Source organism: Dromiciops gliroides, chromosome 1 (assembly GCF_019393635.1).
Source record: "Dromiciops gliroides isolate mDroGli1 chromosome 1, mDroGli1.pri, whole genome shotgun sequence".
NCBI classification, from domain to species: Eukaryota; Metazoa; Chordata; class Mammalia; order Microbiotheria; family Microbiotheriidae; genus Dromiciops; species Dromiciops gliroides.
This window is the reverse complement of record NC_057861.1, coordinates 306509946-306536412: the sequence shown is the minus strand read 5'-3', so window position 1 is coordinate 306536412 and position 26467 is coordinate 306509946. Positions and strand designations below refer to the sequence as shown.

The following is a 26467-nucleotide window of genomic DNA, read 5'->3' as shown; positions in this document are numbered from 1 at the left end:
GCTTTTAATACTTCTCCATTGCATAATGTTTTCTCTTAGTTTATGGTAGAGAGAGCCAAGAGTGTGTGTATGTGTGTGTATGTGTTTTCTCAATATACCTTACTTTTTGTTCTCCCCGCCCCCATCATCAATGAAAGTGGGATTTTATTAAAGGTTTTTTTCTGCATCTCTTGGTATTGTAGGCCTTGTTTTTGTTTTTTATTATGTTAATAGCTTTTTTCAGTTGATGTAAATTATACTTTAACATGGAGAATATTTCAAAAATATATCCTAGGGGCAGCTAGGTGGCACAGTGGATAGAGCACCGGCCCTGGAGTCAGGAGTACCTGAGTTCAAATCTGGCCTCAGACACTTAACACTTACTAGCTGTGTGACCCTGGGCAAGTCACTTAACCCCAATTGCCTCACCAAAAACAACAACAACAACAACAACAAAATATATATATTCTAAATATTTTTTAGCTTTTTCATTATTCATTAGATAAATTGGTCTATAATTTTCATTTTTAATGTAATCCTTACCAGACGTTAAGGTCAATAATACCACATTTTGCTTAAAAAAATTTGTGTTAATAAATTTTTCTCAAGATAAAATTGAATTTTCTTTCCATAAGTATTTTTAGGATAGAGAATTTTCAAGCTCCTACTTTGTTTTGTTTTCATTTAAAATGTTATTCTTTTGGAAGGTATTTATTCAAAAGAAATAGAACTGCAAATAGAATTAGAAGTGAAATACGGTATTTAATTTGTAACAGTCTAGTAGAATGCATTTCAATCGAGTATTTCATGGCTATAAATTTTTTTCCCCACTGCTGACAGTTTTGAAGCTGTGCTTGTGCATAAATTATAGATACATATATTCAATACATGGAAATTGTATAAGTCTTGGCTGTTACTTTTATATAACAGAGTTATTATTGTTCAGTTAAATGCTAAAATTTCTGTTATAGATTTGAGGCAATAAATATATTAAAATATAACTACAAATAAAAATAGCTAGTTTCCTTAATGGAATTTGCTAGGTTTAAGGGTATTAAAATTTATACCATGTGGACAGAGTTGGGCAACCCCCAGTTCTTTTAAAAATATAATCAATTTTTCCTGTTTTTAACTTTTAATTAGAAATAAATTTAGGCTCATCTGGAAAGAAGCTCATGAAAAACTTGACAAATAGATGAATCTGGAAAAAAAAAAGAAAAAAATTATAGTAGAATGCAAAATCTTGGGATAGATGGGCTAAATGCCAGAGGGAACATTTTCGTTCATATGATTGTGTAGCTTGCTAGTAAAATAGTTGGTCACAGTGGATCTTTTTGCCTTTTATCTATTTTGCACTTATTTATTTATCTATTTATTTATTTATTTATTTATTTTGCAGGGAAATGTGCCTTTGGGATGTAAGTGATGGCAGATGTATTGAGTTTACGAAATTAGCTTGTACACATACTGGCATACAGGTTAGTATTTTAATTCTTTCATTTGTCAGACTGAAAGCATAGGTGTGCTAGAGTAGTCATCTGCTCCTTCCTCCTTCAGAGCCTTCCCTAAAACTCCCCAAACTTAAAAGTCATTGCTGATTCTTCTCTCCCTTAGCTTCTAGGGTACTTTTTATGTCTCTTAAGCTCTTTCTTATAATTTATTATGATTTAAAGTAATTTTTGTTCACATTATATCTCCCTATTTTGTAAACTGCTTAGAGGAAAAGATATCTTATTTATCATGATGTCCTTCCTTTCTGCATTTAATACAGTTTTTTGCCCATAATTCATCCTTAATTAGTCCTTGTTTAATGAATAGATGAATGAATAAAATGGATGCATGAATGAAAAAAGTCTTGAGTTACATTTCTGGTTTTGTTTCTTACTGTTTAGTCAAGGTGTTCTTCAGTTTTCTCACTATATGTATGTTGTACTAATATACAGGGGAATTATAAAGATTATAGAAGGTCAGGATACTAACTTCTAAGGGTCATTAAGATGTAGAAAAGTGTAATTTTTTAAAATACAGAATTTTCAGAGGGTAAGTCTTGGAGTCCGGAAGACCTGAGCTCACATCTTGTCTCTGAAATACACTGGCTGTGTGGTCTTCAGCAAGTCATTTAAACTTTCAGTGTCCTAGGCAGTCTTTCCCACCTGATTTCTTCCAAAAAATAGTAAGAAAAGGAAAAATTTGAAGTGCTTGGACCAGAGTAGTGATGTCTAGGATCTTTTACTATAGTGCAACTCCTTCCTGTAGAATGGGTCTCTGTCTTTTAAAAAGGTTTTTTCTTCCATAACCTAGTAGTATTTTATGGAGAAATAGATATAATATTAAAAAAAATAAACATTTTTATTTACAGTTTTGAGTTCCAAATTTTTTCCCTCCCTTCCCTTCCTCCTCATCGAGTCGGTGGGTTATATACATGTGCAATTATGTAAAACATTATCATGTTAGTCATTTTGTACAAGAAAACTTGAATAAAAGAAAAAATGAAAGAAAGTGAAAATTAGCATGCTTCTGTCTGTGTTCAATAAATATAAATTCTTTCTTTGGAGGGGGATAGTATGCTTCATTATTAGTCCTTTGGGATTGTCCTGGATCATTGTATTGCTAAGAATAGTTAAGTCATTCACAATTCTTCATCAAACAATATTGCTGTCTCTGCACAACGTTCTCTTGGTTCTGCTTACTTCACTATACATCAGTTCATGTAAGTCTTTCCAGGCCTTTCTGAAATCATCTTACTTGTCATTTCTTATAGCACAATAATATTCCATCACCATCATATACCACAGCTTGTTTAGCCATTCCCCAATTGATGGGCATTCCTTTGAAGAAATAGATATGGTCTTAAGACTATAGGCCATAATTTCCTTTTACTTAGAAAATTAACATTGCTGTTAATAATCTAAATACAGTCCTTTATTAATTTTTTCTAACATTTGAGGAAATGAGCATTTTCACCTAGTTTCAACTTTCCTCATCAAATATATATATATATATATGTATATGAATTAATCTATATATACATACACACATATATACATATAGGCTTAGGATACTTCTTCATTATTTATTATAATAGAATCTTAGATTATTACACCTAGAATCTCTCTCTCTCTTTCCCTGTCCATCTCCAACTCCATCTATCTCTATCTATATCCATTTCTATCTCTATCTCTATATCTGTATCTCCAAAAACATTGTCTTTGTTGTACTGTATTTCTAATGTCATTTAAATATTCTGATTACTGAATGTTGAAGAAAGATTAATATTAAGTAGACACCTTGATATAACACTCTATTTTTGGGCACAAGTTATGAATCTTTTTAGCACTGAATGAAAAAGAATTTTATTTTAGAAAGACTTAGCAAAATAGAAAGAGCACTCTGGAGCCAGAGGACCTGGGTTCAAATCCCGTCTCTGACACTACCCTTGTGACAGTGGGCAAGTCACTTAGCTTCCGTAGCACTCAGTTTCATCATCTGTAACATGACAGGATTGAATTAGACATCCTCTGAGTTCCCTTCCAGCGATAATAACACATATTTAAAAACTTTAGGAAAGCAATTGGACTTTTGGTAAGAGGACCATATGGCTAAGCATTTGATAAGTTTAAATATTAAGTGAAGAACAAATTTGTCACAGCTGATGTTCTTTTAATATAAAATTAGTTCTACCAGTTCTCTGTTGGGAGTCAACGTGAAGGGAGATTGCTGTGCCATGGACATTACCCTGAAATTCTGGTTGTGGATGCCATCAGCCTTGAAGTTCTTTACTCCTTAGTGTCAAAGATATCTCCTGACTGGATTAGCTCCATGAGTATTATTCGATCCCACCGAACACAAGGTGAGTGTACTTTTTTTTAAACCTTTAAAAAAGGAAATTGAAACAATATTCCTTCGGCAAGTTTCATTGCAGAGATTGGTACTTTCTTTTACTTTTACCTTTATAACAACTTCTATAATTTTCTTGCATTTAGAAACTAAACATTACTGCCAATAATTTGAATAATCCCTTTCAGTTTACCAATGACTCACATAGTGAATCTTGTCCTATGGTAGGTAACTGCTAAATATTGTCCATATACTGATTCTGGCCTCTTTGGTTTTCCAAGGTGAGGGGAGGAATCTCTCTCTCCTCCCCCTTGGAATCTGGGAGGAATAGCAGTGTTTATAGTTGGTCCATTTGTATACTCTTAGAGTCTATTTTGGAGGCTTTAAAGTAGGGTGGATTCAGTGTAATGCCAACCTGTTATCAGCAAAGTTACAAGGAAAAGGTGTGTCCTCGTTGTTCAAGTTGGAACAAGATTCATAGAAAAATTTAACTTCTATTTTCAGAACAAACTGTTATTGCTATTCACAGTGAGGAAAAGAAACAGAAATATCTAGAGGAAATGCTCAGTGATTAGATATGTTTGGTGAATACAGTAATATTCATTCTTGAGGCTTTCCCCCACAAGCTTTTTTTAACACTCTCTCCCCTAGCACTTCACTATTGTGGGGGCCTGTTGCCCAGTGAATGGCTGTTGGGTGGCTGACTTTGGAGGGAGTCACTACTAAGTCAACTATAAGGCTTCTGGTCATAGCAATTCTTGAATATCATGGGTTTGTATAGGAGACTTTGCCAACCTTAGCACTCTCAAGTCTTATTGTTATTCCTTATTATCCTCATCATTAATTTTTTGAAGAGTTGTGTTCTAGAGGGATAACTTTCATTATCCAAATCAGACCCTGGAGTATTGAAAGCAGCTGCTGGGTAAAGGCCAAAATTGTTATGATTCTGCTTCCATGTTTTCTGACTTTGGCTTAGCTCTCCTATTTGAAATGAACTCATTTGATGAGTTGCTCACACTGCTACATGATATAGTTTGGACAGTATGTTTTCTTTTCCTTTTGGCTTAACCATCCACATATGTGAGAGAGGCAGCCATGGCAGAGTGGTTAGAGGGTTGGTCTCAAAGCCAGGAAGACCAGTGCTTAAATCCTGTCTTTGAGTCATATTGCCTGAGTGGCCTGAAATCATTACCCTTCAGTGGTCTAAGTAATTCTCTAAAACTAAGTTGTAGAGAGAGTGATAATCTCCATTGATATGAAGGAGTTTGCTTATCCAGGGGATCATTGTACCAGTGAAATTACAGGTCCAGTCCCTTTCACACTCACAAAATTATCTCTTTTGCATTGTTATGTATCAAGCTGAGAAGATTTGTAGTTTCTCAGGGTGTAATATAGTTTGTACAGTGTCATGTGTGAATTGAAGCATTTGGAAAACATCATAAACAGGGTCTTTTGTATAGAATATGATCGTATCTTATATAGAATATTATTCATAACACTGACAGTGACCTTAGGTTAGCATATGTATGTATGTATGTATGTATGTATGTATGTATGTATGTATGTGTGTTAAGTTGAGAATATCAACACAGGAACAATTCATTTCCCTTAGTTGTATGGAAACTCATTGGCCAATAGACAAAAAGGAGTTCCTTAAACAGCATGACTATATTATAATGAAAAAATATTGATATTGGAGAAAGTATAGTATATTTGTATCCTTTTGTTTCCTCTTTAGAGGATACTGTTGTAGCAGTTTCAGTGACTGGAATCTTGAAGGTTTGGATTGTTACATCTGAAGTTAGTGGCACCCAGGTAAGATTGGTGATCAATCTCTCCAATTTTTTCTCATTATTGCTTCTTCTTACTGTACTAAATTCTTCTTAGTAAAATTTTGGGCCTCTGTTTTTGGTGTTTGTGATGGATGTTGACCTAATTTTTTATAATCTCTTGAGTATTTTAGAATGAATGATGCCTTAATAATTAAGTAAATTTAAAAATTGTAAGGAATGTTCAACTTTCTTTGCATCTGAGATAGAGAAGTGCATTATGGGAGTTGAGTTTTTATTTCTGAGTAAACTTCTAAGTTAACTTTGAAGTATAACTTATAAGATGGTAATGTTCTCGAGGGAAAAAAAACAACAGAAACTAAACACAGGTATATGTAGTCACGTGCCTCAGTGTTTTGCATTCTTTTGGTGGGAAGAACAAATTTGTGTCTTGCCAACACTCATGCTAGTCTTTCTAGCCAAGGAATTTGACTCAATTAAAAAGGAAACAAAATAAAGATAATATCAAACTGGATCAATTATCAGGTATTTCTGAAGTTGCATAATAGCTTGGTAAGAATTAGAATTCATTCATTATATTTTTGTTTCTGTATCCTTAGCATTTATAGTATCTTTTGCATAGTAGGGAGTTCATAAATTTGATTCTACCTCTCTGCATCACTAGTATGACCTTGTTACATAGTTTTAATACTCTTTCAGTACTGAATATCTTTAACATTTGAGACTGTGCTATATTGGAATGTAGTTTTTGTTCTATCTTTGCTACTGAGTTGTTGAACATAACAAATTCCCTTTTCACTTCATTTTATTTGCCATTGTGTGATTGTTTTCATAGGTAACCAAGTTATTTTTATATCTTTCAGGATACTGAGCCAATATTTGAAGAAGAATCCAAACCGATTTATTGTCAGAATTGCCAAAGCATCTCTTTCTGTGCATTCACCCAAAGGTCACTTTTGGTTGTGTGTTCCAAATATTGGAGGGTAAGGTTACCCAGTTAAGTAAAAAAGCTGGATTTTTCTGTTTTATGATCTAGATTTTATTTGACAATTAGTGCTTTGACAATTTGACAATTAAGGAATAACTGAAAAAAACTATTTTAATCTTTTAGTACTCATGTCTGAATTTATCCTTGTTTTTTTTGTTTTGTTTTGTTTTTTTGTTTTTTGGGTTTTTTTGTGGCAAATCTTCCCCTTTGGAGGAAGTATTTGGAATGGTGCTCTGTGGAGTTCCTTATTCTTTTTAGGGCAAATTTGAGAAAGATTGAATAAGTGTATGCTATACAAGGTACTGCAGTCAAGGAGCTTATGTCATAGTGGGAAGGGGAGAATAAAAAAAGCATACAAATAATTAATTTAAGTATAAGTGAATAAGAGATGTCATGTAGAATGACATGTCATTTGAGGTGGATGAGGGATCACTTTTGGATAGGAGAATGAAGAAGGCTTCATTGAGGAACTGACACTTGAACTAGGCCTTGAAGATAGAGGAGGATTTCCATAGGCAGAAATGAGTAGAGTGGCATGGGTCATTTTCAGGCATGGAGGATGACATTCAAGGAGATTTGAGATCACAAAATGGAATGTAGTTGTTCCCACACTAAGGAATAAAAGGCAATTGAACCAGGGTCAGATGGGAAGACAAAAACTGCTGCCTTTTCCGTGACTGAATGTACAATGCTGGATCTCCTGAGGCTGCCATATCATACTTTTGACTTGTGTCCAGCTTGCAGTCCACTAATGGCTCCAGTTCTTTTCAGATAACCTGCTGCCTAGCTATTCTTTGCCCATTTTGTACTTATGAAGTCGATTTCTTGAATATAAATCTAAGACTTTACATTTATCCCTATTATCATTTTATTAGATTCAGCTTTACATTTATGTTTAACAGCATAGTTGTAATACAAACAAATCATTTGGTGAGACAAGCTGGATACTTGTAGCCTTTTCAGATTTCGTTAAGGGCAATCTTTCCTCTTTCCTGAATGGTTCCATCTACCTGTTGATCCAGAGGTCACAAACACTTTGGGTAATACCTCTCGTGTTTTTAGATGAACAAACTATGTACTATTCTGGGAGCTTTAGTTTTCTTCAGCTGAACCCCAATTTTTGTTTATCTACAATAAGCCTGTAAGAAAGTACTATTCAGTACTCTTTGAATAGCGTTTCTGCCTCTTTCTATCAGTTGTTACCACTGATTATTGCTGAGTAGACTTGAGTTTACCTCATCTTCTTCTGGTTGGCTTTTATTGAAGGAGCTTTGTTCTTAGATATCACTGAGATATCACTGTTTTTACTTAGATTGTAACACGTGTTTAGGATTTTGAATTTGTCTCTGGTTCTTTGTAGGTATTTGATGCTGGAGATTATTCCCTGTTATGTTCTGGCCCTAGTGAAAATGGGCAAACATGGACAGGAGGTGACTTCATATCAGCAGATAAAGTCATTATATGGACAGAAAATGGACAAAGTTATATTTACAGACTACCTGCCAGGTATCCAATAAATAAGTCACAATATAAGAAAAAAGTTTAGGTATTAGAATCACCATGAAATGTAGAGAAGACTAAGTAATTTTAATTTCAAATTTCAAGAAATTAAGCTTTTTGCAATGAAAAAATTAAAGTAGTATATCATTAAAATATGTAAGTGAAAAATTGTGGTATAAGTTTAACACATAATATTGAAGATTAAAATATGAAGTTTCAGTTTAACTCACAGTTAGAAATATCAAAAAGGACATTTACATTTTTTATTGAGGTGGGATACATTGAATTATATTTCATATTGTTATTATAATTAAGCAATGTAATACTCTTACATTACAATTGTTATGAAAATATACATTTCAGCAGTGTGGAAAAAGGCCTTGTAGCATGGAATTATGTGATAGAAACAAGTTTTAAAGTATGAATTGTCATTGAAAATAGTGTTTTCTCTAATTCTCAGTTGCTTGCCAGCTAGTGATTCATTCCGCAGTGATGTTGGAAAGGCTGTTGAAAATTTAATTCCTCCTGTACAGTACGGTCTCTTGGATAGAGAAGATAAAGAGGTGAGAAATATTCTGAGCACTGTAGCCAGACACAAATTCACTGAAGTGGCAGTATTAAAAATTTATCATAAATAAAATTTATGTAACTTAATAGTTTAGCATAATGATTTGTTAACTTTAAGAGAGTATAAAGTTCTGTAAAATCTATAATCTTGATGATCATGTTTACCTACCTTTTGGAAAGCTTTATTCATAGTATCTCCTATCCATCATTATGTGCCCATTATTGGATTTTTTTGATTGACTGATTGGCCCTAACTCCTGATTCTGTGCCTTTTCACTGGCTGGCTGTCTTCTGAGCCTTGAATGGCCTCTATCATCACCTTCACCTCTTGGCTTCCTTCAAGACTTAGCTCAAATTTCACCTTTTATAGGAAGCCTTCCTGAGTTTGTCTCCACCTCCACAACCCCCAGTACTTTTCCGCTTTTCATTTATACTTATATCTATTATGTATAATTTTTAACATGTCCTCTCATTAAAATGTAACCTCTTTGAGAACTGGGACCCTATTTTTTCCTTTAATATATCCCCAGTACTTTGCACAATGCTTGGCACATAGTAAATGCTTACTGACTGATGAAACAAGCACTTAGTATGTTAAATATGTTTTTCAGTTTTTGGACTCTAACCTAAGGATGGGTGCCTTTAAAGTTGTAAAATTGGACTCCACTGGGTCAGCCCTTTGGAGACACTCTCTGCAACCCCTGCCATCTTCTCTCTAACCTCAGTTTCACTTGAGGACAAATCCTGTGTGTCCTTTGCCTTAAACCATTGGCATTACTCCATGGATAACTTTTTACCCTGGTATCCTTATGCCAGTTCAATTGTCCTTCACGAGCATGTGGCCAGTGACTGGTATATATATTTTTGCCTTGCATATATAACATGTTGAATGAAACATTAATTCTGGACACATTGTAATATGAAGCAGTGATATTCATAAATATTGTATCGAATGTTCAGTCATGTGGATAGAGCTTTAAAGTAAAGGAAACAGAGAGAGTAGGCAGGGCCAAGAAACATAGATTTAGACAAAGGGGAGGCATAGTGACTAAATGACATTTTCCTGTTCACTGCTCCTTTTATTCTCCTGAAAAATCATCATTTTCATCATATTACAGTCTCTGGAAATAATTTTCTCCTGGGTTTTCTTCCTGAAATTTCTTCCTAAAAGTTTTGCTCTCATTCCCCCTTCTTGGCAAATTTGCTATGGGAAGGATTGAATTTCATTCTCATTTATTTAACTTCCTTCTAATTATGTACACTGGACTTCACACCGTTCAAGAGGCTTAAATATTCCTATTTAGGTTTCTCCATGTTCCACAGGCCCTAAAGTTGCATAGTCTCTTTGTATCCATGGTAATATATAGAGCAGTACACTTATCATTTTCCAAAGACCTCTAGGGAATTATGGATGGATTCAAATTAATTTTGGATAAAATTAATACTGGAGCTAATTTATATTAATTTAGTATGGAATTTTAGGAATAGTGAAAGAGATTTGGAAGGATGATCCCATCTAATGGTTTATCATTTAAAACAATCTTCTGGGTCAGCTAGTTGGCACAGTGGATAAAGCACCAGCTCTGGATTCAGGAGGACTTGAGTTCAAATTCGGCCTCAGACATTTGACACTTTCTAGCTGTGTGACCCTGGGCAAATCACTTAACCCTCATCGTCCTGCAAACAAACAAAACACACACACACACACACACACACACACACACACACACACACACACACACTAAAAGAATCTCAGAGTTTTTGATGACTATATCTTAAAAACATGAATAAAAATAATTTATTTTAATTGAAAAACATTCATTATAACCAAAATTTATTTAATATTAGGTTAATACAACAAGTAATCTGATAGAAGTTATATATGTACAGTCACATTAAACATATTTCTGCATTAGTCATGTTGTTGAGAGAAGAATCAGAACAAAAGGGGAAAACCTCAAAAAAAAAACCCCACAAAAAAAGTAGATACAGTATGGTTCAATCTGCATCCAGATTCTCTGGATGTGGAGAGCATTTTACATCATGAAGCCTTTGGAACGATCTTGGATCATTGTATTGCTGAGAAGAGTTAAGTCTATCACAACTGATCACCATAATACAACTTAAAAAAAAAGTGTAAGAATGCTATTTGTCCAATCTTCTGCCAATTTTTTTTCTGAAAAGTCCATTCTGTATTGTCCATTGTGGTGGTGAGGCAGAAAATATTTGTCATGAATACTTTGGGAAAGAAAATTTGTTTAACCATAAGTAATCAAGATCCTCCATAATAAACTAGCCTTACTATATTTACCCAACTTAATTTGCCACCTCTCTCTAACTTTAATTCTCATCTCCAGTTAAATTAGAAGGCTGTGTGACAAAATGATCACCATGGGTTTATTTAAATGGCCATCTGCTTTTCCCCATCCCACCAGCCATGTTAAATTTCATGTAGGTCCATTTTTTAAGGCACTTACTGGCATAAAATGAGTTGCTTTTATATTGTAGTAAATGATAATTTGGACTTTGTTGAATGACTTTTTGGTGCAAGAAGTTATGGTTGTCTTAATTACATTTCTGTAACACAGTAAATCTTTAGAGACTTAGATTTCAAGTAAAAAAACAATTGGTTCAGTTTTTTTGCTTGAGATTCAGGGAACAACTACCATTTACTTCATTTAAGTTATGTTTTCACATCAGTTTAAATTTTTTTTGTTGAAACAGCTTTTTTTGGTTTATTGATTATTAGATTATAAAGTCTAGGAGGAAAGGAAATTTGCTTATTCAGTCTTTGTGTTTCCCTCAGTGTTTATCACAATAATTTGTATATAGTATGTATTTAACAGATGCCCCATTTAATTAAGAAATGATGTGCTTGACTTTTGAAAAATTTTGTGAAAAAAGGTCTCATTTCTAGCAGGAGCCTAACCTTATTCATTTTTTTCTAAGACTAAAAAATAATTGTCCCTTATAATGAAATTGCAAACAAAATCCTAGCCAAGGAATTTGTTTGTAATTCTTCATTTTGCAAATGTTAGCCAAAGTTCAATATTTCATGTGTATTTATGTACATATGTGATATTTAATATTACAGTTTCTTCAGTGACATAAGACATGTCTATATGAAAATATAATTGTGACTATTATTGATATGCCTTCAGATAGAGTGTGGAAGTGATGCCTATTTGGGCTTGCCATTTAGGTTCAAGTTGTGACTAGTTGTTAAGCAAGTGAATTAAGCCTTCTGATACACAACTTTCTTATCTCTATAGTTAAGGGGTTGTACCAAATCTCTTATAAGAGAAAGCATAGTACAGTGGTTAGAGAGCTTATTTTAGAGCTTGGAAGATCTTTCAAATGCGGTTTCTGACACATTCTGGCAATGTGCTTCTGGGCAAGGCATTTAATTTCTCAGTTCTCTAGGTAACCCTTATTAGTATAAGTTGCAGTTAAAGTGCTAACCTGCATTGACAGAAGGAATTTGCTTATCTAGGCATTTCCTACATCAATGAAATCATGGGTCTCATCTCAAAAATTTGTGATTGCCTCACAGTGATTATTTTAAAATGGAGAGGTTTTTTTGTTTTGTTAATATAGCCTTGGGGCAGCTAGGTGGCGCAGTGGATAAAGCACCAGCCCTGGATTCAGGAGGACCTGAGTTCAAATCCGGTCCCAGACACTTGACACTTACCAGCTGTGTGACCCTGGGCAAGTCACTTAACCCTCATTGCCCCATGCAAAAACAACAAAAACAAAAAAATACAGTCTTGAGTAAGGAACTTGTGAAAAATCAGTATACGTCATTAATCATAGTAAGTATTAACCAACTAATAGCTGTCAGGACCATTCATTAATCAATATTTGTAAAATACTGCCTCAGAAATGTGTAATTGGATCACTATTTGTAGAAAGTTAATTTTGTGCTTAATTTAAATATTGCATAATTTTTTATATTATAGCAGAGTTGTCTTAATAATACTTTTTTGATACTTGCACTACCTATCTTACAGGGTTTTTGTGAAGAAATAACTTTTCAAACTTTTAAAACTATATATAAATATATTTTTTAAGTTGAGTGATACAAATACATTGTCTATAATGTATTTGTATTATGTATTTGTATTCCTGGCTCAAAAGAAAAATAATTTATGTCTGCATCTGAAGCATATGTGGCTGATACTTTAACTGTCCTTGTTAAACATTAAACAGAGAGCTGAAAAATCTGAATGAATATGTATTTTTTTTCACAGTTGTTTATCTGCCCTCCTGTTACTCGATTCTTTTATGGACGTAGGGAATCCTTCCATAAGCTACTTATTCAGGGAGACTCTTCAGGAAGATTATGTATTTGGAATGTACCAGACACACTTGAAAAACAGGAAGCTGCAGAAGGTAGTGGCAATTCAACCAATAAGGAACACAAATAAGTATTTTTGATACAATTTTATATGTTCAAAGACTGTTTTTTTTCCTTTCTCTTTTTATTATTTTTAAACAAAACACTTGTAGGTTTGGAAATGACAACTTCAATTTGTTTACAAGAAGCCTTTGGTAAACTCACTCCTTGTCCTGCTGGAATTATTGATCAACTAAGTGTGGTTCCTAATAGCAATGAACCTTTGAAAGTTACAGCGAGTGTGTACATTCCATCCCACGGACGACTAGTTTGTGGCCGTGAAGATGGAAGCATAATCATTGTGCCGGCGACGCAAACTGCTATAGTCCAGCTACTACAGGGGGAACACATGCTCCGGAGAGGTACTGACATCAACTTTTACACTCTTAGATTTTGAGAAGGATAATCTGATATCTCTTTAAAAACAGCAAACACACACATGTTACTTTTTGTTGAAAAACTTTAAGACTTGAATTTCTACCTCATTTTAAAAACAAAATCTCTTTTACAGGTTGGCCACCTCACAGAACTCTTCGGGGTCATCGGAACAAAATTACATGTTTACTGTATCCTCATCAGGTTTCAGCTCGTTATGACCAAAGATACTTGATCTCTGGAGGAGTGGATTTCTCTGTCATAATCTGGGACATATTTTCTGGAGAAATGAAACATATTTTCTGTGTGCATGGTGGAGAGATTACTCAACTTCTTGTTCCACCTGAAAACTGTAGTGTAAGTTGATTATAAGGGGCCACAACTAGCATGGCAGTCATTTTTGAGTTAAAGGAAGTGCTGAATTGAATTACCAAGTAGTTCAAGTAAATGAATATTCATCTGCAGATTAATTTAAGGAAAAGATTCATGAAAAAAGATCCTTTTTAAAGAATGTAAAAGCATTATCTAGTTTTCCTTTTTAAATAAGTGAAGTTTATTTGTCACCATGTATATCAATGTGTAGGATGAAGAATTTGAATTTTAATAGTGCTGAAGTACCATGTCTTTTTTCTTAGCATATACCTTTCAGCTCAATGTGTCTTTAGCATCTTTAGATCTTTTTCTACCTCCTCTTTCTTGTTTCTTTTCCCTTTCTGTTCCTTTAGCTAGATTTCTGTTGAGGTTATTTTACATTTAAAAAATCTTATTTTTTACCTTTATTTTTGTACAAATTCTAATTAATTTCTAAGGCCTTTATATTTCCCTCCCTCACCCCTGCCCCAATATTGTTTGTTATGTGTGAAGTAGGAGTTCATAGTGCTTGCTAGCACATCGAGGATGTTTTAGAAAATATTAAAATAAGTCATCTAGAACTAGGACTTCTGCTTACATTATAAATGAGAAGAAACTGCAGTCTCGCCTCCTGGGAGGAAGAATGGGTTGTACAATAACAGTGCCTCTGCTGATTTTTATCTTTTTTTTTAATTCATGTAGTATGAATACATTACATCAGTGTTCTTGGACACTAAAGTCCAGGTTTCTAAAATTTCTCTCATGTTGAAATTGTATAGGTTATTTCCCTAGCTCACTTTAGACTAGAGAAGAACAATTGCTGTCTTTCTCAGGTTCCTTTTAAAAGGTTTATGAAATGATCATCTTAAAAATTTTGATTTATTTTTCAAAGGTCTTAAAATTTGAAAGGAGCTAGAAAGTATGTTAGAGATAAATAGTGAAGGTTTTGTTTTTGTTTTTGTTTTTGTTTACCTTAAAGACCTGACTTCAAGTCTTGCCTCAGATATTTACCGTTGTATGGCATGTACAACTTACCGGTTTCAAGTTCAGTTTCCTTATCTATAAGATGGGGATTCTAGGTACTACATACTTCAGGATCATCATAAGGAAAGTACTTTGCAAACTGCACAGTGGCATATAAATGTGATTCATTATTTATCATGTCTAGACTCCTTATTTTTTACAAATAAAACTGAAGTCCCAAGCATTTGGGTGACTTACTTAGTCACAGTTAGTTATTGATACAGTGAGACATAGAATTCAGGTCTTCTAGTATTCTTTCTCTTACACCAGCCTTTCCCCCTTTTTTATAATTAGTGATGAAAAGGGAATTTAAAAAATTATGAGACTTATAACAAAGTGCTACTTTTAATATCTTTTTTTTTTTGGTGAGGCAGTTGGGGTTAAGTGACTTGCCCAGGGTCACACAGCTAGTAAGTGTTAAGTGTCTGAGGCCAGATTTGAACTCAGGTACTCCTGACTCCAGGGCCGGTGCTCTATCCACTGCACCACCTAGCTGCCCCTACTTTTAATATCTTATAGTTAGAGGTGCCTGGATTTCCAAAGGTTATTCCAAAGGTGTGTGAGCTCCAGCAAATCCTACCTGGAGAAAACAAACAATAGCCTGTGTTTCTCTTGTCTGTTTGCCAGTGTAGCCAGCTTCAGAGGCTCATCACTAGAAAGTCAGAGGTCATGTGATGGCATATTTTGCCCACAGCAACCTATGAAGGCAGTCTTGTAAGAAGGGTTGTTAGCTGCCTCAATGGAGGGGAAGGAGGATACTTCCATTAGTGAAATGAGGTATCCTCTGAAGTATAAAGGAATTGTATATGTATACTCATGTTGTGGAAATCGATTATATTAATTTGGCTTTGATGATGTTTGTTCTAGCTCCTGGAAAGAAACTAGAGTTTCATTTTTCTGTACCCTTGTGGTAGGAGCCATATTCCCTGTCTTCATGACAGCTAGGCTAAGCAAATGCTCAAATTCCCTTCTTAGCTGTTTTTCTCCTTTCAGTTAGGACTTTTGATCTTTAAGCACCTGAACTACACTTTAAAACTGTTAAATCATCAACTTAGCAATTGTTCTTCTACTTGCAAAATATAATTTGACATAGAGATGGTTATCTTTAATCAGTATTTTCTAATGTGAGTTAAGAACAACAAAAGAAGCTGTCTTCAAAAAATGTTTCATTTTCTAATGGTTATTTGGTATACTATGTTCTTCTATACCTCTATGCTAAATTGAAGCAAACAATTCCCTTCCCCACCCCCCTAAAATCTTTTTTCTCTTACATATACAAAGTAACAAGCATTTTAAATTATTCTGTCCCTCCTGCTACACCTTTGTTCCCCTAATTGAGCAAATTAAAAAACAAAACAAATTCCTCAGCATGTATCTAGATATTTCAGCAAAACAAATTTCCACATTAACTATGTCTGAAAATGTCTGTTTCTTCATCTTAAGTTCAACATCTGTCTTTTATGTAAGTAGCGTGTTTTATCTTCATTCTTTTTGGACTTGTGGTATTTCATTATATTGACCAGAATTCTGAATACTTTTAAAATTCCTTCCCTCTATAATGCTGTTATCCTTGTATATGTTATTCTGTTTCTACATACTTTGCTGTCATTGGTTCATAAAGACCTACATAAAGTTTTCCGGTTTCTTCTGAAAATGTCCATTTTATCATTTTTGTGGCAGTATAATATTCCAATTATATACTAAAATTTGTTTAGCAATTCCATAATACCATAGCCCTTTGTTTCCATTTTTTGACTACTACAAGAGCTGATAAAAATATTTCTGAACATATAGATAATTTTCTTTTTCTAATTTCTTTGGGGGTGTAGTATAGGACCAATTCATAGTTTCATTAGTATTACACTAACATACCCATTTCCCCACAGTCCCTCTGACAACTGTTCATAAGTTTTGCTGGTTCATAAATTTTGATCATTTATGTATTGGGGTGCCTCTTAGCCTTATAAATTTGAATCTGTTCCTTAAATATCTTAGAAATTAGACCATTATCAGAGAATCTTATTGCAAAGATTTTTTTCCTCAGTTACCTGCTTTGCTTCAATTTTTATTACGTTAGATTTGCTTGTGCAAAAACTTTCACATAATTAAAACTGTTTATTTTACTGCATGTGATAATAACAAATAACATTTATGTAGTGCTTACTGTGTGCCAGGTGCTCTTCTCTATCACTTGTTTAGTCATGAACCTTCCCCATCTTTAGATCTGAAAGAGGTAATTTCTCATTGTTACCTTTCTTTATTTATGATATGACTTTTTATATGTCATGTATCCATTTGGATCTTATTTTGACATATAGTATGAAGTATTGGTCAAAATCTACTTTTTGCTAGAATGTTATCCAATTTTGTTAGATTGCTATCCAGTTTTCCCAGCAGCTTCTTTTTTCTAATAGTGAATCTTTCCCCCCAGTAACTAAGGCCTTTGGGTTTATCAAATACTATGTAGCTCTGTTTATTCATTTCTATATGTTTTGCGTCTAACCTGTTCCATTGATCAACTTCTCTTTTTTACCATCATCATTTCTTTTGGCATAATAGTATTCCATTACATTTAATACATATTCATCCCTTTAGTTTTCAGTTCTCTGCTACCACAAAAAGAGTAACTACAAACATTTTTGAACATAGAGATATTTTTCTTCTTTCTTCTTTCACTTACTTAAAAGTGAGCTATTCAAATTTTACATAATGGAATGATTTCACAATTGACTTGAGGTCCTTATTCAGAAATTCCAATATAGTCCCTAATTCCATAGCAAACATGAAAAGAATCTGTGATTTTTAAAAAATAAGATAACATGCTAAGTAAGTGCCTTGCAAACCTTTTTTTTTTTCTTGTGGGGCAATGAGGGTTAAGTGACTTGCCCTGGGTCACATAGCTAGTGTCAAGTGTCTGAGGCTGGATTTGAACTCAGGTCCTCCTGAATCCAGGGCCAGTGCTCTATCCACTGTGCCACCTAGCTGCCCCCTGTGATTTCTTTTTAGGAAACTTCTGTTAATGAGAGGGTTACTTGAGGCATAAAGAAGTAAAATGACTTGCCCAGAGTCTCATCACTAATAGCTGCCTATGGTATTATTTGAACCCAGGTCTTATTGACTCCAAGCCTAGCACACTACCCACTTTGTCACTCTGCTTCTATCTAATTCTATATTGAATGAAAAACAATTTCTCTTTTATTTTAAAAAAAAAAGCCTTTTTGTTTTGTAAATTTATTGGTAAATTAATCATGTAAATTTTGTAAATGTATAGTATGGCACAGTATTATTTTCACAAGATTGATAACATCTGAATAAAAATAATTTGTAACTTTTTTCACTGGAAATTTTATAGTTACAAGAAAAGCATAACTTAATGAAGGGATGAATTTGTTATTAGTTTTTTTTTTTTTTTGGTGAGGCAATTGGGGTTATGTGACTTGCCCAGGGTCACACAGCCAGTAAGTGTTAAGTTTCTGAGGCTGGATTTGAATTCAGGTCCTCCTGAATCCAGGGTCAGTGCTCTATCCACGGTGCCACCTGGCTGCCCCTGTCATTAGTTTTTTAATACCAACAGATTTAAATTTTTTCATAAATTGAAAATACGTATATGTTTTAGTTTGTTGACATTTTGCTTTTTCTGTTTGTTTTCTAAATAATAACAGCAGTAATAAGGGCTAGCATTTACATAGCATTTAAAAAGCTCTTTAAAAACAACTCATTTGATCCTCACAGCTCTGGGGAATGGGTATTATTATTATCATCCTTATTTTACAGATAAGGAAATCGAAGTAGACAATGGTTGAGTGACTTGCCTGTGGTCACATAGCTAATGAGTCTCTGAGAGCAGTTTTGAACTTAGGTCTTCCTGACTCTAGTTGTACTTTTTGTACCATGTCACCTAAATCAAAGGCATATAAAAGGAGAGGAATATTGTACTTTTAAAAATGTCTGAAACTTTGTGTTTGAGTGTACACATTATCTGTAAGAAATCCAATTGCTTCTCCTTTATTGAGGGATGTTTGTAATATCATAGGCTCTTTGATTGTTGGGCAATTGATAAATACAATACCCATCCATGACTAGGCAGTCAAAATGAAATGTTGACGTCTCTCTGGAGGACTGATCTTTAAGTTTCAACCTTTCCCTTGTAACGATTGGAATGACGCCACCTGCTGAAGACTTACTGTAGAAAAGCTCCACCATGAAGTGAAGGTCTTTGAGGGCAAGACCAGGAGTCTTTTCTTTGGCGTCAGGAAGTGATGTTTGCTTGTGGGGGGAAGAAAGGGGGAGCCGGGCGCTCTGACTCTGGTCTTTCCTGAGGACTCCGGCGGAGAAGGGAGCTAGAAATACACTCTCCCTTTAATAGATAGATGAATGTAGGCCTTTCTTTTTCTTTTTACCAAATTCTTATTCTCCTTAATAAATGCTTAAAAGTCTAACTCTTGCTAAAGCTTATAATTTATTGGCGACCACTCATTAGATATTTTAGACAGACTAGCTAGAATTTTAGCCTTAACACCCTTTCCAATGTCTATTCTGTAATTAACAAATTTCTAATTAATTGTGCTATCTTCAGTCATCCCCAGTTGTCAAGTATTTTTCTTTTGAGTGTGAGAAGCAGAATCAAATAGTGGTTAGAGAGGTGACCTAGAAGCCAGGAAGACCTGGGTTCAATTCATATTTCTGATACATACTGTCTTCATTACACTTTACTTAATATAATGTACAAATTTTGAATTTATGGAATTAATTATTTTTAATGTTTCAACTTACTGTAGTATCATACATTTTAAGCTGAAACATTAGATAAAATATAGCATAACTTCTTTATTTGGTAGTTCTAGAAACTGAGGTCCAGAGAGGTTAGGTGATTCCAAATATAGCCTTCATCCTCTGTACCATTTTATACATGAAGACCGCTTAAAGATTATTTTGTAGAGACTCTTGTTTAATAATCCTTTTTTCCTTTTGAAGAAATAGCTTTAGGAATTTATATTACCTTATTAAAAATATAAAGTATTTTAAATTTTGTAAATTTGGATTATTTTGGCTACTTTAATATTATTTAAATTATTGTTATTAATCAGTAATTCATATCCCCTGTACTGGTAGTTAGGTGATGCAATGTATAGAGTGCTGGGCTGGAAGTCAGGACCCATCATCTTGAGTTCAGATCAACCCTCAGATGCTTATTGGCTCTGTGACTCTGTCTTAACCCTCTTTGTTTCATTTTGTTCATCTGTAAACTGAGGTGGAGAAGAAAATGGAAAACCACTTCAGTATCTTTGCTAAAAAAAAACCCAAATGAGGTCATGAAGAGCCGGACATGACTGAAATGACTGAACAACACAATAATCCACAACGTGGATTTATTAAAATAATTAAAATACAACAAAAAGCTCTTTAAGATGCTATTAAACATACTTTTTTGATCTTTGCTTTAGAAGGCACGTGAGGGTATTGTAGACCCAGAATTTTATTTGAGAAATACTAGGCAACACTTGACAGGTTTCCAGCAGTGAACTAATCTTTTTAGAGTTGTATATTAGGAAAACTACTCTGGACAGAGGAAAAGGCGAGGATCCAAGTTAGGTTACTCTACTAGTTCAAGTTAGTTGCAGCAGAGTGAGCATGGCTTAGTGAAAGAACTTTGTGTTGGAATTTTAAGATGAGTGCAGATCCCAGATTTTCCACATACAATCTGTGATACCTTGGGTATCCTGTCTTGGACTCACTTTTTTTTTTTTTAATGTATAAGGTATTTTATTTTTTCCGTTACATGTAAAGATAGTTCTCAACTTTTGTTTATACAAGCTTTACAATTTCAGATTTTTCTCCCTCCCTCCCCTCCCTCCCCCCTCCCCTAGACAGCAGGTAATCTGATATAGGCTATGTCTATATATCTCTATACATATACATCACTTTTAAAATTTGTAAAATGAAGGTGTTGGACAAGATCACTTAGACCCCTTCCAACTTTAAAAATCATATCCTATCGAATAATAATTTTTATATGTGATACTCTTGATATGAGCATGTCTTAGTGATTAAAGTTGAAAAAGCCATTGTGGATACTTTATTTCCTTTCCTTTCCATTATTTAAAAGATTGTTTAGTGTTTGTTGGTTAGTGTTATACTCAGTTCCTCTTTCTCCCTCACTGCACATATCCAGTCATTTTCCAAACCTTGCCATTTCTCCTCCACAGTATCTTTCGCATCTTGTTTCAGAGGGCTACTCCCTTAGTTCTGACTCTTGTCACCCCATACGAAGATTATTGCAATGATTGGTTTTCCTCTCTTAAATTTTGATTTATTCCAGACCATCTTCCACTGCTAAAGTGACTTTCCTTAAACACAGTTCTGACCATGTCATTCCCCTATTCAGTAAACTCCAGTGTTTCTGGGATCATACATAAACTCCTGTGTTTAGCTTTTAAAGCCCTTTACATCCATCATATCATTCCATCCTCATTGTATGTTATTTCCTATCCTGAACACTGCAATCCAGCCAAACTAGTTTTTTCTCTATTCTTGGGGCACACTCTTCCATTTTCCATCTTTTGTTCTGCTTGTGTCCCATTCAGGGAGTTCATGTCCTCATGTCTGCCTCCCAAGAGCTCTCTCTGACTTCATTACATAGCATAACCACAGCATTTGGAGCCTTTGTGGATTTCTGCTGTCCCCTCCCCAAAATGACCATGTCTTAACTTACCTCATATTTACTCTTCTTATATTTGTTCTGTGTGTACTTGCATGGATGCTTTTTTCCCCTCCTGATTAGAATGTAAGGTCCTTAGATAGGATTGTTTCATTTAATGTTTTTGTATCCTCTTTCTTTGTCTTAACACAATGCTCCAGAGTCACCAGTGATTTCTTAATTGTCAAATCCTTTTCTTCTTGACGTCTCTGTAGCACTTGACACCATCAATCACTACTGCTTTGATGACAAGTCTTGTTGTTTCTACTTTTCAACTTATTTCAAAAATGTACCCTTCTGTCTTTACTCCTACAGCTACCACCCTGGAACAAGCCCATATCATCTCATACCTGGACTATTGCAATAGATTTTTGGTTGATCTCCTTGCCTCAAGTCTCTTCCTACTTTGATCCATCCTCCATTAAGCTGCCAAAGTGATTTTCATGGAGTACAGATCTGACCATATCATCCCTCTACTTGTTAAATTCCAATGGTTCCGTATTACTTCCAGTATCAAATATAAAAATCTTTGACATTTAAACCCCTTTACAGCATTTCCTCTTTCCCTCCCCATTTCTGTCTCCTGGTTTTTCTGGTTTCTCTCAAGTCCAAGCTAAAAGAGCACCTTGTACAGAAAGCCTTTCTCCATCCTTCTTAATTCTGGTGTCTTCTTTCTGTTGGTTATTTCCTATTTATTCTATATATAACTTGTTTGTACATTTGTACATAGTTGCTTGAGTGTTGTATCGCCCATGACGTTGTGAGTTCTTTGAGAACAGAGAGATTGCCTTTTGCCTTTCTTTATGTGCTCAGTGCTGGGCACATAGTAGGTGCTTAATAAATGCTTTTTGACTACATGACTGACTATATATCTTTGGGTTTTTTTTGGTGAGACAATTGGGGTTAAGTGATTTGCCCAGGGTCACACAGCTACTAAGTGTCAAGCGTCTGAGTCCGAATTTGAACTCAGGTCCTCCTCAATCCAGGGCCGGTGTTCTATCCACTGCGCCACCTAGCTGCCCCGACTATATATCTTTTACATGGAGTTTTTTGCAAGTTGTCTTTTTCATTAGAATGTGAACTTTTTGAAGACAGGAACTGTTTTTGCTTTTGTATCTCCAGCGCCTAGTACATAGTAGGTACTTGGTAAGTGTTTGTTGACTGACTGACCATGCCTGGTACAGAGTAGGTGCTTAATAAGTGTTTGTTGATTGGTTGGTTGCTACTGCTTTCAGAAAAGATAGATAAATCCTTAAATGTATCTGTGATCTCATGTGTTTAGAAGTTCCCTCTCACATGCAATTTCCAACTCATCGAAGTTCACACATTCTACAGGAATCTTGTTCATGAGCCACCTGCTGGCTCATCATTGTCATTGTTGTCGTTGTCATCATCATCATCATCATCCCTAGCTTTTCTACTGTGCCTTGTTTGCTAAGCACATTACACATGTACATACATATCCTTTCACTAGACTAGCAGAACAAGACTACCATTGTCTGTCTTCTCTTACCCTTTCTCTGTTACTAGGCCACCTTTTTAAATTTTATTTTATTTCATTTCATTTCATTTAATTAATTTGTTTGTTTATTCACTCATTCATTCATTTATTTATCTATTTATTTATTTATTTTTGTGGGGCAGTGAGGGTTAAGTGACTTGCCCAGGATTACATAGCTAGTTAAGTGTCAAGTGTCTGAAGCCAGATTTGAACTCAGGTCCTCCTGAATCCAGGGCCAGTGCTTTCTCCACTGCACCACCTAGTTGCCTCTCACCTTTTTTTATAATACATTTCCCTCATTATATCTTTTACATCTCTTCTTTGAAGTTTCTTATTGATTGTATGTTGCACTAAGCTCATACCTGCCACATACCTCTTCTTGGCATTCTTTGTGACATTAATTTTCACTTGTTTAGAGATTATTGTATTCTTTGTCTTATAGCCTGATAATAACGGAATAGACTATTGGTATAAAAAAAAGAGTCTTTGTTTCAGAGAGATGCTTTATTTCTTTGCATTCGCATTTGTATTTTATAAGAGATTCAATAGGAAGCTGTTTAAATATACCTATTCTGCTCCCCCCAAGGAGGAACCTTGTGCCTTAGACAATTTTGGCAACTGTATTGTGCCATGGACTCAATTAGGACATGTTTACAATTGTCTAGAGAGAGACGATGATCAGTGGGATAAGGTCATAGAGATCTAAGAACATAAGATAAAGGGTATTACTAAAAGGGTTACTTGGTAAAAAGGAGAAACATCATTCTTTGAGACTAGAAGTTAGGGAGGAAGGTATGGGTGTTGACATAGATGTGGGTTTGAAGCATGGTGGGGGACAGTAGATGAGGGAGCTTATTCCAGAATGTCTTGTTCTTCTTAGAAAGTTAATTCATAAGTTTTCTTAGTAAAGTCCTCTGCTAAGAGAGTGGAGTCCTGTGGGGCTTGGGTATTTGAGCTTCCATTGGAGAGCTTTGAAGAGAGAGGAGAAGGTTTCGAATAGCTAATATGTGATATGATAGAAACCAAATTGGACATCAGTGGAAGGTTTGCTCTGGCTTAATGTGGGACCAGCAGAGATTTAGATAACAATTTTTTTTCATAATTTCATGTTTTCCTTTAGTATTGCTTGGTTGTTTAGGAGTAGGAATGGACAAGGCAGATGGGGGGCTTGGAGAGATGCACAGGCCTCCTGTAGCGCACCCCCCCCACCCCCCCGTTGCCATCTGCCATCTAGCTGTTTCAGTGCATTGAAATATCCTTGCCAATGGGTGACTAAAGTAATGTGATACAGTAGAACTTTTTAAGAGGCTTTTGAAAAGTTTAGTGGTTATACTGTGGTTATAAAATAATTTTTCTTTTCATTTATTCTCCCCAAGCTTTTTTTCAAGGCAGGGAGTGTGAAGGGGGAAGGGCAAGGGAAATAATTGTTATGCCTAAAGTTCATTGACTGTACCTACACATACATCCAGAAGAGGGCTCCATGGGTCTATGAAAATGGAAGTATGGCAGGTCACAACTGGATATGTAGGAATATGTGTTTCTCTGCTCCTCCAAAAAAGGGGCAAAGATTGAATTAGGAGGGTCAAGCCACTTGGTTGCTCCAAGAGATAGAAATTTAATAGCCGCAATGAAATGTACATACCAATGTGTGTTAGCATGGTCCACAAGAGGAAAGAACATGAAGCAGATACAGAGGAAACAGGGCTGCATTTGGAGTCAGGATCTTGGTTCAGATCTCATCCTTGCCACAGTTGCCTGTGACTCTGAGAAAGTCACTTAGGCTCTTTGGGTTACAGTTTCTTCATCTAAAGGGGATGGATTATCTGACCTCCAAAACTCTTTGCACTTATAAATCTGTAAGCTGTGATTTTCTTTAGTTTAAAAAATATATTTATTTTATTGTTTAATTATAGCTTTTCCCTTTTCATCTAGAATTATTATCTTAGAAGGGAATTTCATTTAACTTCTAGCTTGGGCAGCTAGGTGGCACAGTGGATAGAGTGCTGGGCCTGGAGTCAGGAAAGATCCTCTTTCTGCCTTCAAATTTAGCCTCAGACACTTATCAGCTATGTGACCCTGGGCAAGTCATTTAACCCTGTTTGCCTCAGTTTCCTCAGCTGTAAAATGAGCTGGAATAGGAAATAGCATACCCCTCCAGTATCTTTGCCAAGAAAACCCTAAAAATGGTCACAAAGCATTGGACACAACTCAAAAAAATGACTAAACAACAACAGTTTCAGCTTAGGGAGATTGATAAAATTCAAATGTACTTGTGAAATGCAAATACTATTCATTTACTCTCTGAATTTTTACAATACTCTCACTGTCTTAAGCCAAATAATCCCTTTGGTAATATAAATATAAGCACAAATTTATTCTTCTTTATTTTGGACTGTGACTACATTCTCCATATATCATAATATTTCTGAATATGAGGGTGAAGCTGAAAAGATCAGTTGAACAAAAGCACAAATAAGTCATTTTCCACTATATATACTACCCTATAAAAGGAGTAGCACTGAGATATCTATCTAAATCTCTATATTTTAAAGAATAAATAATGTTCTCACCTTTGGTAAAATTATTTCATTGATGCTGCTTCAAGTATTTTTTGAACTTATAGAATTATTTTCAGAGCTTTGTCATTCTTTTGCCTTTTTTTGATGGTGGCAGATCTGCCCTTTGAGGTTGGATTTGATTTTTGAAGTCCTCAAAAGTCATTTGGACCCCAATGTAGTAAATAAAATAGGAGATCAAGCTTGATCTTTCATTTATTTATATATTTATTTATTTTTGGTGAGGCAATTGGGATTAAGTGACTTGCCCAGGGTCACACAGCTAGTAAGTGTTAAGTGTCTGAGGCCGGATTTGAACTCAGGTTCTCCTGACTCCAGGGCCGGTGTAAGGAGACTGAACTTCTTGTACGTCTTATAAATAAACTTTGACTAGGTTCCAGAAAGTGAATTGCAAACATATTTTTAGCAAGGCTAATCTTATTTAAATAAAGTGTAGTTTTCTAAGCTGATTACTTTGAAGGGCAGCACTTATTTGGTGCTCTGTGGATAGAGTACCAGAATTGCAGTCAGGAAAACCTGAGTTCAAATCCAGCCTCAGACATTTACTATCAGTATGACCCTGGGCAAACTACTTAACCCTGTTTGCCTCAGTTTCCTCATCTGTAAAATGAGCTGGAGAAGGAAATGGCAAACTATTCCAGTATCTTTGCCAAGAAAACCCCAAATTGGGCCACAAAGAGTTGTATATGGCTGAAACGACTGAACAACAAGTTTTTTTTTCCCCATAAAAGTATTTTATTATTTTCCAGTTACATGTAGAGATAGTTTTCAACATTTGTTTTTATAAGATTTCTAGTTTCAAATTTTTCTCCCTCCCTTCCCTCCCTTTCCCCTCCCCAAGACAGCAAGCAATCTGATACAGGTTATATATGTACAATCACATCAAA

At 34.9% G+C, this 26467-nt stretch overlaps 1 protein-coding gene across 2 annotated transcripts in view; it reads left to right on the top strand.

The window, feature by feature from the left end:
- Positions 1-26467, top strand: part of WDR7 (WD repeat domain 7) — a 454202-nt gene that overhangs the window by 33381 nt on the left and 394354 nt on the right. For both annotated transcript variants that reach the window (XM_043964540.1, XM_043964532.1), the window contains exons 4-12: positions 1379-1457; positions 3655-3829; positions 5555-5631; positions 6470-6589; positions 7955-8100; positions 8555-8657; positions 12912-13053; positions 13171-13419; positions 13569-13789. In XM_043964540.1, the coding sequence (XP_043820475.1) occupies positions 1379-1457; positions 3655-3829; positions 5555-5631; positions 6470-6589; positions 7955-8100; positions 8555-8657; positions 12912-13053; positions 13171-13419; positions 13569-13789 (1312 nt within the window). The remainder of the gene's footprint in view (positions 1-1378; positions 1458-3654; positions 3830-5554; positions 5632-6469; positions 6590-7954; positions 8101-8554; positions 8658-12911; positions 13054-13170; positions 13420-13568; positions 13790-26467) is intronic.